The sequence below is a fragment of the Plectropomus leopardus genome, chromosome 22 (assembly GCF_008729295.1).
Source record: "Plectropomus leopardus isolate mb chromosome 22, YSFRI_Pleo_2.0, whole genome shotgun sequence".
NCBI classification, from domain to species: Eukaryota; Metazoa; Chordata; class Actinopteri; order Perciformes; family Serranidae; genus Plectropomus; species Plectropomus leopardus.
In genome coordinates, this window is record NC_056484.1 from 2584602 (window position 1) to 2605192 (window position 20591).

Below are 20591 nucleotides of genomic sequence, written 5' to 3' on the forward strand. Positions count from 1 at the left end.
ATAGCTTGTCATTAAGGGCTTTGTGGCTGTCAAGAGGAACAAATCAGCGTTTTCAGACGGTGAGGAATAAATAGCAGAAAAACAAAATACACAACATGTGCCTATGTAAACACATAACGTCTACTCCCAGCTAATATAAACTACAGCTGTAGTTGAAGGTAGGTTTATGTTTTTGTATATTTTTTAGCTAATAATTTGGAAGCTTCTAGCGGTTTCCAGGATGAAAGGGGCAGGGCTCAGCTGCTGCGTTCACCGGTGCTCGGAATAAAGAGTATCATCCACACCTAAATTGTGGTCCAAATGTAGGATTAACCCTTTGAGACCTGGATTGAGAGAAGTTTTCTGCATTCAGACACCTTTTCTAAGCTGTTTAACGCTTTGAAATCATAAGTAAATTAGTTTGATTTCTTTTGAAAACCTGTTGGAAAAGTGAGTGAGCAACTTGGAAAGAAATGGCCTACAAATTAAAACTTGCAAAAGGTGTCAAGAAAAAGTCGTGGATATTCATATTATAAAGGGGAAATTAACATTTAAAATTTCATTTTGGTAAAATATAGATTTTTGTATTGCAAATACTGCACTGCAATTTTCCCTAGGATAAATTAAATGTTATCTTGTATAATGCTTAATATTTTTTTAGGTATATCTCATAAAGTTTTGAGCTAAGTGACCAAAAAGTATACATATTAACAATGGATATCATATGTGCATGAGCCAACGTGCATGCAGCCAGCTGCAGTCGCTCCTGCTCGTTTTCTTACTTTTTTGTACTTAGTATTTGCTTTATTTTTTAATTAGTGACTTAGTAAACAGTGTCCTCTCTATTTGAGTGCGTTTTGGTTTGTTTATTTAATGTACTGCAATTTCCCCGCAGGGATCAAGTATTTCTATACAATAATACAAAAAAATTAAGTAAAGAGGCAAACTTTAAGGCAGTAAATGAATTACATGAATAATTTTGCAGACCTGATAAACTCAATCTTGCTACATCACTTGTACTGAGATAAAGAAAAATAAACAGAGTGGGACATCCTTGCTTTTTGACTATTAGAACTAAAACGTGCTGATGAACTCTGGGAGTGTAAATTTTAATGTCTCACATTGTCTTTGTCGGTTTGTGTGTGATGATAGTGATCGATTCATTGATGATTGCCGTCTCTCTGCAGGCGTCCTTATCGATGGCCCCGGTCAACATCTTCAGACATGGAGCTGATGAGGAGAAAGCTGAAACTGCACGACTGGTTGGTGCATTTTTATCTGCTTTTCGAGTTTTTATATTTAAATGCACAAGTTGAATCTGAAGATGAACCTATGAGACTTCACATAACTGTGATTTATTTTTTTTTCTGTTCTTGTCTTTCTATTTGTGTGTTTTCTCTGCAGTCATCCTTCATTGGTGCCATCGCTATCGGAGATCTGGTGAAGAGCACTCTGGGCCCAAAGGGGATGGTAGGTCATGTTAATCACGACAGCTGATTATTGTCTTGATGATAAAGATTTCTGTGTTGAATTTTGGCATTACTGAACCAGAAAAATAACTAAAATATGCCCAAAAAATATGCAAAAAGTATTTTCTTTGAAGCATATTAATTTCCCATTAATCTGAAATTTTCTTTGGTATTTTGGTGCATCATAATAAAGATATTAAGAGAAAAGTAAAATGCAAAATTCAAAAATCAGAAATAAAAAATAAAACTTCACAGTATATCCATAAAAAGTTGCAAATGACAAGTTGTGGTATGATTATTTTTTTAAGAGCAAATTTTTCAGCGTATACGTTAAATTATTAATTTTTCTAAACTATTATGTTGGAAGCACAACTGTCTGTCTGAGGTGGATCTCCTCGGTTTTTGTTTTGTAAATCGACTTTAGAAAAAGTGTGTTGTTGAACAGTTTCCTCTCGTTTTTCTCTTCAGGACAAGATCTTGCTGGGTGGAGGGAAGGGTGGTTCAGTGACGGTGACCAATGACGGAGCGACCATCCTGAAAGCCATCGGAGTCGACAACCCTGCCGCCAAAGTTCTGGTTGGTGAGTGAAGCGAATATCTCCTGGTCAAACTAGCTGCATGGTTGTTTGGATTACTTTCTCTATAAGTCACATAATTTCTTTATACTTAGTATTGTGATTCTCTCAAGACTGCAAATAATTATTTTCATAGCCAATTTATCTTTGATTACTTGAGAATAAATTATAATCTTTTTTCAATCAGTTGATTCATTTTTTGTTCTATAAAATGTCAGTTCCCCAAAATTCAGGATTACGTCCTTTTGTCCATGTACCAAAAATACTCAGTTTCCTGTCATAGAGGAAGGAAGAAAATATTAACATTTTTCAAAGGTTGAATCAGAGAATTTTGACTTTTTTTCCTTACAAATGACTCCGTCAACTATTAATTTAATTATCAATTAATTAGATAATCAATGTATCAATTAATTGATGAATTGTTGCAACTCTAAAACTTTCGCACATTCTTGCATAAAACTGAGCAGCTTTTATTTTGAAAACCAGATGTATTACACGTATTTTGGGAATATTTTCTTTTTTTTTGTCAGTTTTTGAATATATATTTAGAACTATTGACTGTTGCACTATTATTTTTTTAATTTTCTCTAACTGCATATATTGTAATGCTCCAAAACACCAAAGCAAACTCACTGCATGTGAATACCTATTTAGTAATTACTTGGCAACTACTTTGTCAAACGTTTGTCTTGTATAACCAGTGTTAAAAAAAATCTATTAAAAATGTTTTATGTCAGTTTTAGAGTTATAAATTCAACAAAAGATGATTTTAAAAATACCTGTTCGGAATGATTTTACTTATGCAAGTTTACTCAACAGAGAATAAAGATTAAAGTTAAATTTAATGCTATTAATGTGCAATATTTCCGTATATTAAGGACAAGGGGAAGTAAAGTGGAATAGAAATGATGGAGGAGTAATTTTGAATTCTGTTTGCGTGTCCAGACATGTCCAAGGTTCAGGATGATGAAGTCGGAGACGGGACGACCTCCGTCACCGTGCTCGCTGCAGAGCTGCTTCGGGTAAAAAACTGTTCATCTTTATAAAATGAGCCGAGCACATTTCAAAGAGTGGTTTCATTTTACGGTTATAGCAGTTTTATTTAATAATCACTGTTGTTGGTGCAGGAGGCGGAGCTCCTGATCGCCAAGAAGATTCACCCACAGACCATCATCTCTGGCTGGAGGAAGGCGACTCAGGCGGCCAGAGACGCTCTGAGGGAGGCTGCTGCTGATCACAGGTGACACTGCAACTGATATATAGAGTTGTTTATCTCATCGAACACATTCAAATATTGTTACTGTTTTTTTTGCTGTTTCTTAGTCCCAAAATTGTAACTGTGAAACCGAACAACTTCTTTGGAGTCCATTCTCTTTCGTTTTTGTTTATTTAAGTGTATTTCGGTACATTTTGTGTTTTGTTTTTTTTATCCTGAAAACTCTTCACTATATCAAGTGGTGAAAGTAGCAATGGGAGACTAACTGCTGCATGCTATTTAAGCAATAAAAATGTTAATTTCTCTGAAAGGGAAACGGGTTAGTGGTTCGTTAAAGAGTTTAATAGAGGTCTTATTCTGTCTCATGCTGTGAGACATGCTCATTTTGTATCCAATTAATCTGTGGAGAAATCTGAAAAATGTATTTGGTAAGATCTATTACTAAAGTGATTGATAGTTGCAGCCCTAATAAGTGTGATCTGTTATTCCAAATTTTAAGACAAGATTTTGATATCACCAAAACTATATTTGTAAGTTAATTTTTTCAGCAATTTTGTTTGAAAAACCTGCATAATAACACATGATATGTACGAGGACCATTGGAAGTTTGAACATCCAACGCTAGTTTTCGTTTATACAGATTCTGACAATGACTAACGGTTTAATTTTCTGTGATTTTTAAAGTAAACATGCCCTCCAATTGCACAGGCCTGTGGGTTTGGAAGCCATTGAAGGCTTTTTTTCTTTTCTCTCCAATGGGGTAAAAGAAAAGTGAAAAAATGTTTCCTTTAAAAATGCCCAAATGAAAAAATATCTTTTTGAAAAAAGCCAAAAAAGCCAGATTTTTAAAAATGAAATAAAGTCAACATTTTTTTCCTTAAAATATGCAATAAAAAAAATTGGGTTAAGTATATGAACGCTGTCATTACAATAAAGTTTACTTAAGAGAGAAATCTATCACCTCACCAAACTCTCAGTTAATATTAACCCTTCAACTCTTCTTACCTGTCTCCTTCTCCATCCTTCCTGTCTCCATAGCAATGACCCAGCCCGTTTCCAGGAGGACCTGCTGAACATCGCCCGGACGACACTGTCCTCCAAACTGCTGACCCACCACAAAGATCACTTCTCCCAGCTGGCCGTCGATGCCGTCATGAGGCTGAAGGGCTCCGGGAACTTGGAGGCCATCCACATCATCAAGAAGCTGGGAGGCAGCCTCACCGACTCCTACCTGGACGAAGGTGTGTGTGTGTGTGTGTGTGTGTGTGTGTGTGTGTGTGTGTGTGTGTGTGTGTGTGTGTGTGTGTGTGTGTGTGTGTGTGTGTGTGTGATGTCACAACCACCGGGCTGATTTCTGGTGTCTGATTGGCTGCTGAATCATCATGTGTGCCTTTCTGCTTTATCTCCAGGGTTCTTGTTGGACAAGAAAATTGGAGTGAACCAGCCAAAGAGGTTGGAAAACGTAAAGATCCTGATCGCCAACACTGGCATGGACACTGACAAGATCAAGGTTTGTACATACACACACACACACACACACACACACACACGCATCATGTAGCAGTGCTTACCTTATTGAATCTTATTAATCTGTACCTAACACCTTTATGCAAATGCAAGCTCTGGTAGCGGTGTCAGCACAACTAGTGGTGCGAATAAAATCTACCAGAATGGGGTTCGTATGGTCAAGAAAAACCTGGAAAAGTCATGAAATTTGCAAATAGCAGTTTTCTAAGCCAGGAAAAGATTTGGAAAACTAAATATACCCTGAAAGTTTTGGAAATGTCATGGAACTCCATTTCAGAAATAACAAATGATGTGTTCAAGCACTGTCTGCAATTTGAAAATCAAACAATAATTTATGTTTTTACAGTTTCAGCCCGTGATAAATGGTGTCATTTTAGGTGATTATTTAATTATTTATTTTTAAGAAAACACGCCTTCCAAGCCCAAGCGCCCGCCACTTCTCCACAAAAATCACCCAAAAAATTGACACAAGGAAAACTTTTTTTTTTTTTTTTAAATCCCCCAAAATGTTTTGTAAATGTTTTTCTTTTATAAAGAAAAAAATTCCGATTTTTTTTGTTGTTGTTGTTGCATTTGGAAGGAAGGGAGAAGGATGTTACTGACCTGATGAATCAACTTAACATATTCAGCATGTTCACCAGTAATTCATATTCACAAAGACAATGTTTAAGTTGTTGACAACAGTCAAGAAGAAAAAAGTGAATATTTACCCAAAAATAACACTAATATTAAAAATACTGCAGAAATTCATGACATCATTATATATCATGAAAGTCCAAGATTGATTGTTTTATTGCTCATCTACATTGTTGTTTAAACCATAACTGAAACACATACCAGTATTTTTACAATTTAGTCTCCATAATGTCCTAAAATTGCATTCATACAGTGTGTAATATATATCAGCTATATAGAGAGGTGGAAACATTTAATTTTTCTTTTTTATGTATTTATTTTTTTTTAAGAGTTTGTAGGGCAATGCTGAGCTTCAGGAGGAAAAACTTAAAAAATATAATTGAATGCTGATGTGATTAGTTTTTTTTTATTGATTAGAATTTGTGGGGGATTCAATTGAATTTTGATGGTGTATATAAAACTTTTTTTTCCTGTGATTGAGGTCACAGTTTGCGGGCGAACCCGAGCACCGGGAGAAAACCCAAACGGAAATTCAATTGAACTGCGATATGATGGATTTGGGGGATAATTTAGAGTGTCCAATTAGCCTAAAGTGTATATTTTTGGGATTGTGGGAGGAAACCTGAGTACCAGGAGTAAACCCACGCAGACACAGGGAGAATATACAAACTACACACAGATGGACAGGTGGAGGTGTATCTGTGAGGCTGCAGTGCTGATCACTGAGCCACTGTGCTGCCCGTGATGTTAGGGGAGGGGGGTGAAAAGAGGATGGAAAGGTGAAGGTGAGGGAGGAAGAGTGGTTAGGGGAAGGGGAAGTGGAAAGAGAATGGAAAGGTGAAGGTGAGGGAGGAAAGATGGCGAGAGGGAGGTGGGAGGAAGATGCAAAGGTGAAGGTGAGGGAGGAAAGATGGCGAGGGAGGTGGGAGGAGGATGCAAAAGTGAAGGTGAGGGAGGAAAGATGGCTAGAGGGAGGTGGGAGGAGGATGGACAGGTGATGGGGGAAGAGGGAACTTATTGTTGCTCAGCCTGAGCTGAACAACCAGCACCCTCCTCAACCCTACAGTCACCGTCACTGCTCTTTTTCTCCACCTTCTCCTCTTTAGCTTTCTTTCTCGCCTCCTTCTCACGCATTTTAGTCTTCAGCTTTTGCAGCTCCTCCTCTCTGTCGTCTGACGTCCTCCTGGGGAAAAACAAGAAGCGTCTCCTCTTCTTGTTGATGTTGAGACAGAGGTCCTCGAGCTCCGTCTTCTCATCCAGGATGTCCCTCCATTCTGCTTCCCTGCGCTGTTGTTGGTCTTCCTCCCAGCTCTGTCTCTCAGCACGGTCTTGTTCAGTCATCTCCTTGAGAGCGTCGTATTTCTCCTGCCAGGCTGTGTTGCTCTGGAGGAGTTGAGCATCTTTGCTGCTCAGCTCTTGTGATGTCCGTGTCACTTCCTGAAATAGATTGTCTTTATCCTTGCAGAGACCGAGGATTTCGGTGTTCATCTGGAGGATTCGCTCCTCCATTTGACTCACCTTCATCCTCAACTGAGCCTGGAGCGTCTCCCAGCTCTGCCTCTCTGCAAGGTGTTGAGTGGTCGTGTCCTTGAGAGCGTTGAATTTCTCCTGCCAGGCTCTGTCGCTCTGGAGGAGTTGAGCGTCTTTGCGGCTCAGCTCTTCTGATGTCTGAGTCACTTCCTGTAGGAGACTGTCTTTATCCTTGCGGAGACCGAGGATTTCAGTGTTCATCTGGAGGATTTGCTCCTCCATCTGAGTCACCTTCATCCTCAATTGAGCCTGGAGCGTCTCCCAGCTCTGTCTCTCAGCAAGGTGTTCAGTGGTCGTGTCCTTCAGAGCGTCATACTTCTCCTGCCAGGCTCTGTCGCTCTGGAGGAGTTGCGCAGCTTTCTGTTCCAGCTGCTCTGCTGTCTCTGTGAGGGTCTGAAAGACTCGTGAGCTGAGACTTCCATTAACCTCACGGAGACTGAGGACTTCAGTGTCTCTTTGATGGATTTCCATCTCCATCTGAGACACCTTCATCCTAAGGTCAGCCTGCAACGTTTCCCAGCTGCGGTTATTGTCAGCGGTTTCTGTTGCAAGCTTCTCCTTCAGAGCACTGTATTTGGCCTTCCAGGAGTCTTCCATGTTTTGGAGAGCAGCATCTTTGCTGCTCAGCTCCTGTCTTGCCTCAGTAAGCTGCTGAAGTAGACGCTCCTTCTCCTTGTTATGTTGGCAAAGCTGTTGTTCCAACTGGTTCATCTTCTCCTGGTGAACACTCTGCAGCTGGCTCTCAACCTCTGTGTTCACTGCCTGGTTGATCTGGTTGGAGGATGTTTCCTGGTTGCTGTTGCACTGGGAATCCTCCGGTTTCTTCTCCAGAAGCTGCAGGCGCATCTTGAGGCGGGAGTTCTCAGTCTCCAGCTTTGAGATGGTCTCATAGCTCTTCTTGTACGTGATGCCGAACCCTTTTGTTCTGACATCAAGAAGCTCCTCAAGACGCTTAATTTTGTCCTTCTTCTTACGGACGAGGTGGCACATTTTCACCCATTCCTTGCTCCACTCCTCCTTGTTCTTAAAGGAGGGTGTGACAGGACAAAAAGAGTCAGGAGAAGATGAGCGGACCTGGGCTCCTCTGACTGGTGTGTTGTTGGAGTTGGTTCCTTCCATTGGATTGCCTGTAGTGGACTCGTACGACGAAGATGGTGGTCGTCTGTAGATGGATGTTTGAAGACTTGAAGTTGTACGCTCAGCCCACCGGTGTCGAGGATCTGACTTACACCTGCACCACCAAACTCGTCAGTGACAGAAATGAGACAAATGCAGCCCTATAAGTAATCTTCTGACATCAAAGCTGGTTCCATTCCGCTGGATCCTTTATGACCTCATCATTAACTATGACATCATCGTCAACATCACAGAGCACGCCAACATTCCGCTGGCTTTAGTTTTTTTTTTTTTTTTAAAAGAATTTAAAAGTGGGCGGGGCTATTCCAACCAGGGTTCCATCAGGTGCTTGAAATCCTGTTAAGTTTTGACAGGGTCCTTGAAAGTTTTTGAAAATAGATAAACCTAAATTTGTATATATCATTGAAAGTGCTTAAATTTATATGACCACACAGTATTCAGGATAATTAAACTGTGCATTTTATCATGGATTATTTTAAATGCATTATATTCCCCCTTTGAGGCAGGGAAACAAAAAAATTTTTTATAGTCATTCAGTCCTTCAGTACACTCCACTTAAATGAGTTCAAAATCAGCCATACTCATTAACAAAACACTCTTCCAAATAATTCTATTATATAAAAATACATAAACTACACAAAGCAAAAAATGAAATAACTTAATAAAATTAATTTGAAGGTGCTTCAAAATCAATTTGTACCATATAGAACATATCAGAATTCTCTAATATCTGTTATTGCCATGAAGAAGCGAATTTCTCCTTCAAACAACTGTATTTAAGTTTATTGCCCAAAAAACTATATTTTACAAGTAACATTTTCAACGCATCATTAGAATGTTCTAATTTGCCTTCACCCAAAACTAATTTTTACTGAATAGAGCTTGAATGTTTTATAATGTAACTAAATGCAATCTCCGTGAGCTGTTAGTTGTGGCCACCAGCTGCTAACAGCTAACGTTAAGTAGCTGTTCTCATGATGATGTCAACACAAGGTTGTTCGCAATGTAGCAATATTGTCCCCTGACACTTCGATAATGAGTTAACTGCATCCTTTCATCCCTAAGGTGTCCAGGGGAAGATCTCTGTTGGTCCCAAAAACATTTTCTCTTACAGCATCCCAGGATGAGACGCTTTAAGTGTCAAGCCCTGCTTCTTATCTATGCAAAATTGTTGTGACGCAACAGTAAAACATCTGTCACTGCCATTGGTGAACTTCATGTTATTAACCAACAGGCCAATGGCAGCCAACATGGCGAATAATGGCCAACACAGATTTCGAGCCCTTAAATCGGTGCATCCCTAGAAGAAATAAATCATGTAGAAATCCAAATGTTGATGCATCTCAATGAACCATTAATCATTTTGAAATTGTGTCATAGCCCTCTGATTTCTGCCCCTACTGTCCATTTGATTTACAGATATTACTGTTTGATGCATCAGGGTTCACATATCATGTGTGTTTCAGATCTTTGGCTCCAGGGTTCGTGTCGACTCAACGGCGAAGGTTGCAGAGATTGAACTTGCAGAGAAAGAGAAGATGAAGGAGAAGGTCGACCGGATCCTGAAACATGGAATCAACTGTTTCATCAACAGGTACACACACACACACACACACACACACACACACACAAAGAGAGAGCTGCATTGAACCCCATGAATCCAGGTGCGCAGGCAGTTCTCAGATCGTTTCCTTAAGAAAAAGTATTGTGAAAAATGCTTCACATCACATCACAAAACCATCAACTATCATCATCCTGCAATAAACAGGAACATCACCCAAAGATACTGTGCTGTTTGGACATTCATTTTTTCATTTCCTTGAAGTATTTGGAACTCTTTTTGACAGTCACAACAACCAGTAAAAGTCCTGCATTCAAAACCCTATTAAGTAAAAAAATCACTTAAGATGTCAGATTTTATCAGTTAATTCAAGAGATGAGTATTTTCCCAACATATAAAGGAAGTTTCTGTTAGGTGACTAAACTTCTTCTTACTTCACAGACAGTTGATCTATAACTATCCAGAGCAGTTGTTTGCTCAGGCTGGCGTCATGGCCATCGAGCATGCGGACTTCGTTGGCGTCGAGCGCCTTGCTCTGGTCACTGGTACGTACAAACACACAGTGTCAGTATGGGGTCACTGTACAACCAGATTTAAAGTGATGCATGATCTGTGTTCGTGTTTGTGATCAGGAGGAGAGATCACCTCCACCTTTGACCACCCCGAGCTGGTGAAACTCGGCCACTGCAAGCTGATTGAGGAGGTGATGATCGGAGAGGACACACTCATCCACTTCTCTGGAGTTGCCATGGGTATGGACTCACACACACACACACACACACACACACACACACACACACAGACAGATGCACATTAAATCAGCTTCATCCTGTCATATCACTTGTGCCAATAATGATGGTGCAGGGCTCATACGGTCATGAAAAACGTGAAAAATTCCTAAATAATGCAAATAGTAATTTCTGGGTCTGTAAAACTTTTGGAAAACAAAATTTCCTGGGAAATTTAGAAAAAAAATCATAGAACGTTGTTTCTAACACCACATGATGTGTTCAAGGACCATCAGAAATCCAAAAAAGCCAATGAAAATCTGTTTTTACAGTTTCTTAATGTGATCAATTTAGTTTAGTTTTATTTTTTTCGTATACAAAATGTTAATATTAAAAGAAAAAGTTAAATAAATGAATCACCAACATTTTTTCTTTAAAAATTATTTTAAAAAATTTAGAAAAAACTTAAGGGTTAGGGAACCTTTCTTTAAATCTTACCAAAAATTATACAAAAATAAAAAAAGAAATGGCCAAAAATGTTTAAATTCTTCCTCCTCACCCTCAGGTGAGGCGTGCACCATTGTCCTGCGAGGAGCGACTCAACAGATTCTGGATGAAGCCGAACGCTCGCTGCACGACGCTCTGTGTGTGTTGGCTCAGACTGTGAAGGAGCCACGCACAGTCTACGGAGGAGGTAAACACACACACACACACACACACACACACACACACACATACATACAGTGTCAACAGTTAGAGCGACGCCTGTATGAAGGTGCTCCTCCTGCGCACACCTGTTCTAACTCTCCTGACTCCGTCTCTTCTCTCAGGCTGCTCTGAGATGCTGATGGCCAAGGTGGTGACCGATCTGGCCAATAGGACGCCAGGAAAGGAGGCAGTTGCCATGGAGTCGTTCGCCAAGGCTCTGAGGATGGTATGCACCCGTCTGCTCTCTTTTTAACTGTGTTTTTTTTATGTGCCACTAACTACAAATCAAAGTGCTTCAAAGTACATTTATTCAAGTAAAGTACTATGAGTATTTTTTCATGCCACTTTCTGCTCCACAACATTTATCTGACAGACTTTTCCCTTGAATGATGATAATAATTGTGATGCATTCGTGATAATGTTAAGGTGTCACTTTGGGCTCTGGCGAGTTTCCATGGATCCTTAGAAAGTATATTGTATGTGTAGTGTATGTATTAAATCTGTCAATCTCAAAATTAGGCTCGACTTGGCATTAAAATGTCTTAAATCAATCTTTAAAAAGTCTTAAAAATACTTAGACACTGGAGAAGTTTTTTTATGTTACAATAAGTATTTGAAAAATAAAATACATTTCCCCCTAACCTTAAGTAATTGATGCCATGTTTTTTTTATTCAATATTGGCTTCCTAAAAAGCGGCATTAAAAGAATCCTGTTTGCCCTCAGCTTTAGGAGCCCTGTCCTGCTCATTGTGATGCCATTTTTTTCTTTTTTCTATTTTTACAAACTACCAGTCAGTCGATTAGGGGGAAAAACTTCTCTGTTTGTTCTGTTTTAACGTCTTGTTCAGAACTTCGTCCTTTTTAAAAAAGTTTTAGATTTTAAGAGGCGGATTTGGTTTGCATTTATCTGTAGAGGGGAAATAAACGACAAGCTACCCTCTGACAGTCAGAGCTTAAGGAGTTTCAATAATCGAGGACGCTCCTCGTATGGTCTCTTGAGTTTGTCTCATTCATTTTTTTCACGTTTTCCTCGTCCAGCTGCCGACCATCATCGCCGACAACGCTGGCTACGACAGCGCCGACCTTGTGGCTCAACTGAGAGCCGCACACCAGGAGAACAAGACCACCTTCGGACTGAGTGAGTGACCACAAATCCACAAATATCCATCACCTGTACGCCTCTGAGGAGATTAAGTTCCCCTTAAAAACACACTGAAATTAATAAATGTTCTAAGCTGTTTTCTATAAAAGTCAAATTTTCCAAGTTAAAATTACATTTGTCATATTGCCACAAAAGGCATTCTAAGGATTATAAATGTTTTACAATTTTTTGTTATGAGAGATGAGACGGAAGTCATGCTTTCACCCCGAGGGACTGTTTGGTGCATTTTACCTCTTTTTCATTCTTCATGTTTTGATCATTTTGGCTGTTCATGCATTTGGCATACATTTTGGCAGATGGTGTACTTTTCTTTAATCTTGGGGTTTCCAGATCAGCTCCTACAATAAGTCTAAAATACACAGTGGAAACTAAACTGTTTCATACTGTTAAGTGCCAAAAATGCATCAGTGAAACTTACTTAATTTTAGATTTTTAAGCTCTCGGTTAAAAACAGTCGTGAGCTTCAATGGACCTGCAGTTCTTGAGGTAACAAATCCCAGATTGTCGACATAATAGTACGTCATCCAACTGCCAATAGCCATGAGTAATATTGGTGCTGCTTTACTGTCTCGAAACATATGTAAAATTCACTAACAAACGCTGGTCTTTTAGATCATAGCGTGGACATTTCTACGATTTCAGGATGTTTCTAGGATTTTAGGATGTTTCTCGGATTTTAGGATGTTTGTAGGATTTTAGGACTGTACTCTGTTTCACAGATTTTAGTATATTTAAAAGTTATCTATGGCAGATAGAAGATCAGATCAGATCAGATCATTTGATGGGGAAGTTTTGTACAAGTACGTAGAAACTATGAAAGACCAAAATGCAAGGCGGACAAGATCTCTCCAATTACTCACATGTGTACACAAGAATGCTGTTATATTTTAATAAACTTAACATGGAACTTAGTCATAACTGAATTCATATTTTTACATGTGAAGGCTGGTTTTGAACAGACATTGGTGAGCATGTGTGTATTTCTTGCCCTGCAGACATGTCTGAAGGTGTGATTGGCAACATGACGGAGCTGGGGATCACAGAGTCCTTCCAGGTGAAGCGTCAGGTGCTGCTGAGCGCCTCTGAGGCCGCTGAGATGATCCTGAGAGTCGACAACATCATCAAAGCTGCGCCCAGGTCGGTCCATCGCACCTTTTCCACCAATCTTTCTCTATTTTGTTTTTATCTGAATTGCAAAACTTTAGAATTTTATACTATTCCTGAAGTGTTTCCTGTTCCTGCTCAGATTTCTGCTATTTCACAAAAGTAAGAAGTATGTCTGTAAAGTATAATAAATAATGCAATTTAACCCCTAATTATACTACAATAGTTATATATATCATGCACAATATTAGACATGCCAATCTGTAAAGTACGATACTTTATTGGAGACATCATGTTTGTTTACTGGAAACTGAGTGTTTTTGTTTTGTTTTTGTTTTTTTAGGAAGAGAGTTCCCGACCATCACCCCTGCTAGAGGAAGAGGAGGGTGAAGATGACAGATGGGGGAGGGATCAGTTTTGTTATTTATCGCCTCTGTGTCGTCCAAATTTAAGGAAACGCTCCGCTGGTCTTTTTCTCTGTTAAACTCTCACTGTTGAAGCACTGCAAAGGCTCGCCGGCTAACGTTAGCACGACCGACGGCTGAATGTCCTCAGACAGGCTGAGTGATGCTAACGTTAGCCGGCGTCACGGCACTTGCTGGGGCTGGTTGTGCTAACGTAATCCGGTTTGTGCTGACGCCGCGTAGGACGGTTTGGCATTGTTTGTTTTGTTTACTGAAAAATAAAAGAACCAATCCACATCAGTAGGTTTGTTTGTCTTTGTGTCTTTTAGGTGTTTTTCATCTGAAAGTTCAGAAGTTGTGTCACTTTGGATTTTGGCCGTAATTCTGCAAAAAATGCATTACGCCTCGATTCCACCGCTGTTTTGCTCCACGCGGCTCGATATCTCACCACAAATATCCGTGAGCATTTCAGAAGCGAGGCGCCCTGCCGGCTGATACTGTAGACTTGCTGAGATTGTGCTAATTTTCTCATTTTCTCTGATTTTTGTGATTCTATCGTGGCAAAGTAGGTAATATAAATGCTGTCCTTTTCTGTCAGTTTAAATTCTGTTTGTTGATGTTTTTACTGGCTTTGTTGTGCTGCAGTTTTCAGTCCAGCCAGGAGTGAAGTGGAACTTTGAGTCAAAAAAAAACACCTTCATCCTGATAATTATACAGATCACTTTTTTAAAAAACTCCAGGTAAACGTGGAACAGATTGAAATGCAATGAATAGTTTCTAACCATTAACCAAACTTACTTTTGTTTGTATTATTCGGGGGTGTATATTGCGTCAAAATCAGCAAGTCTTGCACTAAAATTTGCTCGACCTGAATTTAAATTGCTTCATATCTTTACAAAATAAAGGTACAAGTCCCTCAAAAATTTTAACTTAAGTACAGTCTTTGAGTAAATGTTACATTCCACCAAAATTTTATCTATCAGTCATTATTCCTCTGAGTAAACACATTTTAAACCAACCCTTCCAGTAGTTGTTGAGATACTGTACTCTTACTTTGAAATTAAAGTACTTTTAGATTCATGTACACATTCATCTTTGTGTTAGCTCAGGCTTCATCGGGTCAGAGTGACTGAGACCTCAAGAGTTTCAACACACTAAAGTTACCCAACAACACTGAACTCTCCACACCGAACTGTCTTGTTTTTATGATCCCCTCCATTAAGCTGTTTCTTTTTGACATGAATATTTTGAGCTGTATATTTTATGTTATCCAGTTTATATTTACAGCTAAAATATATATATATAAATTATATATTTATGTATATATAAAATATAGAATAATATACATTTTATCACAGTCTAAATGGTTTCTTACAGTATAGTTTTACATAGATTTGTATGTGTTTTTTTTATTTTATTTTATTTTTTAGAATATACAAATGAGTCACAACTGACAAATTCCTCAAAAATAAATTTGCAGACAGATTAAATGAATTTTGAGAGCTTATAACACAGTAGCATGGTCTCTTTAAAACAATAAGGTAAATTTTGTCTCAATTTATAACTGCCACTGAAATTGTTTACTGTAAAATTAAGATTAATCTGTACAGTCAACATTAACCTACTGACATATCTGGCATTTTTTAAAGTTTTTTTTGTTTTTATTATGTTTGTTATTTGCACCTTTTCTCACTTTGTAACTGCTGCACAACAGTTTCCCTCAGGATAAATAAAGTTATATCTAAAGAGTAGTTTCACAATAAAACATCTGTAGGTCTAACTAATGTTTTCCTTCCCATTCAGCCGTATCTCGATTAAGGAAAGGTCCATGAAAATCAAGCAAATACAACTTCACATATTTTATAATAGCTGCTCTTACAATATTTTATTCATACGATAACAATTAATGCTTCAAGTTTCAGGAACCACAAGTGTCTTTTTTTATCAGCGTGCAGAATCGTCGACCCAATCAGAGCAGCAGTGACCTCTGATAAAATAACTCCCCGCTGTCTGCCAACCAGCAGTCTGACAGACGGACAGGTGCAGAGACAGCATGTTGAAGACGGTGTTGGTGCTGCTGTTGGTTTGGACATGGACGAGCTTATCGATGGTCAGGTAGGAAAAATACTTCCATTAATATAAGTATACAAAAACAGTTACTTTTTTCTTTAAAATATTAGTCACACATAAAAACAATTAATTGAAATGTTTAAAAATGTAACTTTTTACTCCTGCAAATTTGAGATTAAACTCATAATTGACTTTCACTGACTTTTTTTTTTGTTTTATACCAGAAACTTTTAAGTGCTCCGACTTTCAGCATTTTCAGAAATTGCTTTTATAAATTGGTAGTTAAACATTTTGGAAAATAAGCTCTAGCTGGAAACTATGGGAAACAGCTAACTGAGCTCTATCCAGTGTAAAATGTGTAAAATCCCCAGAAAATCCACAATGTGATGTTTTCACACCTTGATTTAACCAACGAGGCTAAAAAATGGAGCCAGAATTGCCAAAAACTGTAGTTCCCCTAATGGCCACTTGAGACTGGCTCCAAGAGTTAGTCAATCCCCACAGACCCGCATGTTAAAATGCCCAACTTAAATAATCATGTTTACAATGTTAAACATGTATTTCTTTAATTATGTTCAATGTTGTTTTATGTAACCTGTCTTTCATTGCCCTGAAATTTATGTCTTGCGATATTGACAGCAGTTATTGGTTGATGTAAACCTGCAAGTTGTGTCGAAAATAAATCAAACCAAAACAATCGGTATGTATACATGTTAACACCCTGTTGCAAAAATGGTTTGTATCTAAATTTAATTTTTGTCACGTGCAAAAAAGCACGTGAGCATATTTCCCAAAATGTCAAACTATTCATTAAAGAAACTATTCATTACTCCCAGACACTAAACATTTCCTCCCCAGGCTCCCTCTGAGGCGGGTGCGTTCGGTTCGTGCGATGCTGCGAGCCGAAGGCGTGCTGCATGAGTTCCTGAAGGACCACCACCCTGACACGTTTAGCCGGCGCTACGCTCAGTGTTACCCGCCCGGCACGCCATCACTGCGCCTCGGACGCTACAGCGAGAAGATCTACAACTACATGGACGTAAGAACAACAGTCTCGACAAGAACAGGTCTAAACATTTTCGACAGTTGTTGCCAGTGCTGGAACAGCAACTTTGACCGATTTAGGCTTTCATCTGAAAGGACATGCATGTGCATTTGTAGCCAATAGGAGCGCCCTCTCTTTAAAATGACCTGCGATTGGGCAAAGTCTTCTCTCGCAGGTTTGAATTTCTAAAGCATAAAATTAAATGCAAGGCATTTTAGTTATGTAGCACATTTCGGCAACAAGGCAATCCAAAGTGTTTTACATAACACAATAAAAGCATCGAGATTAAGTGCAATAGAAGCACATTATAACGCCATTAAAGAGATAGAAAATGCAAATAGAACAAGAAAGAAGAAAAGTATAAAATATGAGAATAAAAGTTAAAGTGCAGTGTAAAAAAATGAATAAATATTTGATTTAATTAAGCTGCGGCAAAAAGAAAAGTCTTCACTCTTGATTAAAATGAGTTGCAGCAGACTTGCAGCTTTCTGCACTGAAGTGTACTACCCTGGAATTGTACGTTGAATAACACTTAATATTAAGTGTACTTTTACCACTACTGCTGTATACTAACACTGTGTGTCTCTGCTGTGTTTTCAGGCTCAGTATTATGGTGAAATCACTTTAGGGACTCCAGGGCAGAACTTCTCTGTAATATTTGACACCGGCTCATCCGACCTCTGGGTGCCTTCAACCTACTGCGTCAGCCAGTCCTGTGGTACTGCACAACACCACACACTACACACTCTACACACAATATATAACACAATGGTACACAATTCACAAAAGAGTTGGACACTGCTGGTATTCAATAAGGGTTGAGTCTGTGGGTCAGGACAGTATGACAGCATGGTTTTATGTGCTGTGACTGTGATAAGAAGTCCAAGGTCTGTGTGTATGTGTGTGTGTGTGTGTGTGTGTGTGTGTTCACAGCATTGCACAGGCGCTTCAGGGCATTTGAGTCCACTTCGTTTCATCATGATGGTCGGATGTTCGGGATTAACTACGGATCAGGACACCTGCTGGGCATCATGGCCAGAGACACACTGAAGGTCCATTAAATTATTCTGCTACAATGAAAAGAAATCATGTCATGCTTGCAAGAAGTCAACAAATGTACACTTGGGGTATCCTGGTTCCCAGGAGTTAAGACACATACCATTTATCTGCAATGTCCCTGATCCAGTTTTATTTGAGGCTAGAATCCACCAAAAAAAGATGGCTGTGTCCAAACATAGAGCCAACTTTGGCCACAAAGCTTCCTTTGAGACATGCTGGAGATGTATCTAGGTGCATTTCTGTTCATCTTACCTAATTTAATTTTCCTGGAGTCATGGAAATACAGTAGTGACCAAGTATAAAATTGCAGTGCATTACTTTGTAGTTCCATTTATTAAGATTGTAGCAAACCGACTTCAAGAAACAACCTCAAAAGTGTAAGAGATTGCGGGGAAAAAGAGACAAATGTCAACAACTGTTGCTCATAATTCCAATCAAAATAAAATTGAAGAAGTAACAGACTTGTTTTGATGCCATTAATCTGGAGAAGCTGAAGCATACCGTCTATAATATTTATCTTCTGTTCCAGGTCGGAGGTCTGACTGTTGTGAACCAGGAGTTTGGGGAGTCCGTCTACGAGCCTGGTGCCGCATTTGTGATGGCGAAATTTGATGGCGTTCTGGGAATGGGTTATCCATCCCTGGCGGAGATCCTTGGAAACCCTGTTTTTGACAACATGATGGCGCAGAAGATCGTGGACGAGCCTGTCTTTTCCTTTTACCTGAACAGGTTTTACTTCCTTTTATTTCATCCTTAAGCTGTGACTCATACTTTTTTTCTTCTTTTAAGCTCACAAGCACAACCAGTTGATATTTTTACAGTTTTAATATGTGTTAACATAACATGTTAGCCTCAATGGCTAAGGTGTGTCACTCTTAAGAAAATCTGGGCCGAACATTTGTACCGACCAGTGTCCTGGACAGGATTTCTTCTTTTGGTGGGGCTAAATGAGGGACAAATCGGTCCAGAACTCCTGTAGTCTGACAGTTTTCAGAGAGTTACAAAGACATATCCAAGAGCTCTAGAGTCCTAGCTCCCAGGATCACTAGAATGCGAATTAATGCATTTGTTGGTAGAATTTTTGGTAGGATTAATAATTTGTTAAATCTTGGGACATGGTTTGAGACATTTGGGATCGAGCGCAATCTAATAGTTGGTTTCAAGGATTTCACAGAAGTCAGAGGGTCTCAAGAGGACCCAGAGAACCCTGGAAGTTCAGAAATGTTTGAGGTCTTTGACTGAACATCAACTATGTAAAAATTGCAAAATTAGTTAATTAAATTGTGACTTTTGTCCCTGCAGGAGAACAAGCAGCAGCAACCCAGAAGGCGAACTCTTGCTTGGCGGAACAGACGAAGCGTTGTACAGTGGACCTGTCAACTGGATTCCTGTTACTTCTAAGGGATACTGGCAGATTAAGATGGACAGGTTTTCCCAAGTTTTAAATAATGTTCATTGATTCATCCTAATTGTAATCTTAGCCCCAAATATAACTCCTAAACCTGTACTAAAAACGGACATCACTGCTGTCCGTGTTCAGAGTGAATACATTGTGCAGGTGTGCTGTGCAGTACATAGATGGCAGTTTAAGCAGGACTATTAGACAACAGGGATTTGCTCACCACACACAAAAACATACAAATCTCATGAACTTTGTGTATGTTTCAGTGTGGCGGTCCAGGGTATGAGTTCGTTCTGTCCTCAAGGCTGCCAGGCGATTGTCGATACTGGAACCTCCCTCATTGCAGGACCGACCAATGACATCCTCAGTCTTCAGCAGCTGATTGGAGCTTCTCCCACAAACATCGGAGAGGTTTAACAAAAAAAAATGAATCTTAATGGAAAATTATACGTTTGTGGAGAATTCTTTAAACTTAGAAAGTAAGATAGCTGAAATTATGTTTGGTGAAGTTTGTTGATTCATTTAATCTCATTTGACTTTTACCTTTGTGTTTGTTCCAGTTCATTATTGACTGTGTGCGGCTGTCCAGTTTGCCTCAAGTGACATTTGTTCTGGGAGGAAAAGAGTACACGCTGACTGCTGAGCAATACGTTAGAAAGGTTTGTCCTTCTGTTCGTGCTTTGTCTTCTTTAGCTTGTTTTTCCAAATGGCTGACAGACTCTGTTTTGCAGCCGTTTGTTTGTTGTGGAATACTAGTAAGAAATTCATTGATATCATGTTTGGTAGGGATGATGAGTGCAGTCAGAAGGCTATTGAGTATTCTAAATTGTTTCTGAGGGGTTTCGGAGACATCAAATGTCCAGGTTTACCACAAGATTCCCAGGAGTTCTGGGGGGATTCTCGGAAGTTTCAAGAAGGTGTTCAGTGTATGTCTTGAAACAGGGATTCATTGCGCTATATTTTGTTGACTTGACAAATAAACTTGAACATCAATACACAGTATGATACTGGAATGTCTTGACCAACAGGAAATGCTTGGCGACAGGGAGTTGTGTTTCAGCGGTTTCCAGGCCGTGGACATTGTTACGACCGCAGGCCCCCTGTGGATTCTGGGAGATGTATTTCTGACGGAGTTCTACAGCATCTTTGACAGAGGACAGGACCGGGTTGGCTTTGCTCATGCTAAACACTCAACTTAACTCTAATCCATCAGTTATCAGATGCTGAAAGCATTATCAATAAATGTTATACAATTAAAGATACCTTATTAGTATTTTGTA

The 20591-nt window shown here is 39.2% G+C and overlaps 2 protein-coding genes across 3 annotated transcripts; both read left to right on the forward strand.

Annotated features, from left to right (window-relative positions):
* The first annotated feature begins 1145 nt into the window (after window positions 1–1145).
* cct2 (chaperonin containing TCP1, subunit 2 (beta)) lies at window positions 1146–14035 on the forward strand. The gene is made up of 15 exons (XM_042511747.1): window positions 1146–1241; window positions 1384–1449; window positions 1917–2028; window positions 2968–3044; window positions 3150–3262; window positions 4277–4479; window positions 4648–4748; window positions 9535–9662; window positions 10071–10174; window positions 10262–10381; window positions 10923–11051; window positions 11188–11291; window positions 12104–12203; window positions 13223–13364; window positions 13675–14035. The coding sequence occupies exons 1-15, from the start codon at window positions 1146–1148 to the stop codon at window positions 13703–13705; spliced, it is 1626 nt and encodes a 541-aa protein (XP_042367681.1). The 3' UTR covers window positions 13706–14035.
* A 1735-nt stretch (window positions 14036–15770) lies between these two features.
* Window positions 15771–20542, forward strand: nots (nothepsin). 2 transcript variants are annotated; one of them, XM_042511330.1, is made up of 9 exons: window positions 15771–15850; window positions 16664–16844; window positions 17451–17568; window positions 17784–17902; window positions 18439–18638; window positions 19212–19337; window positions 19578–19722; window positions 19872–19970; window positions 20340–20542. In XM_042511330.1, the coding sequence occupies exons 1-9, from the start codon at window positions 15789–15791 to the stop codon at window positions 20508–20510; spliced, it is 1221 nt and encodes a 406-aa protein (XP_042367264.1). In that variant the 5' UTR covers window positions 15771–15788; the 3' UTR covers window positions 20511–20542. The 2 variants fall into 2 exon arrangements, 1 of the variants encoding a protein (XP_042367264.1); XR_006107042.1 differs by lacking the exon at window positions 20340–20542 and having other exon boundaries at window positions 19578–19790; window positions 19872–19956.
* The last annotated feature ends 49 nt before the right edge of the window (window positions 20543–20591 follow it).

Bases quoted from the DNA above. Each gene is read 5' to 3' on its own strand.
- cct2 (XM_042511747.1), top strand. From the start codon at position 1,146: ATGATTGCCGTCTCTCTGCAGGCGTCCTTATCGATGGCCCCGGTCAAC. The intron at 2,029-2,967 runs GTGAGTGAAGCG...TTGCGTGTCCAG, and splicing joins TGCCGCCAAAGTTCTGGTTG to ACATGTCCAAGGTTCAGGAT. The intron at 3,045-3,149 runs GTAAAAAACTGT...TTGTTGGTGCAG, and splicing joins TCGCTGCAGAGCTGCTTCGG to GAGGCGGAGCTCCTGATCGC.
- nots (XM_042511330.1), top strand. From the start codon at position 15,789: ATGTTGAAGACGGTGTTGGTGCTGCTGTTGGTTTGGACATGGACGAGC. The intron at 15,851-16,663 runs GTAGGAAAAATA...TTTCCTCCCCAG, and splicing joins ACGAGCTTATCGATGGTCAG to GCTCCCTCTGAGGCGGGTGC. The intron at 16,845-17,450 runs GTAAGAACAACA...CTGTGTTTTCAG, and splicing joins AGATCTACAACTACATGGAC to GCTCAGTATTATGGTGAAAT.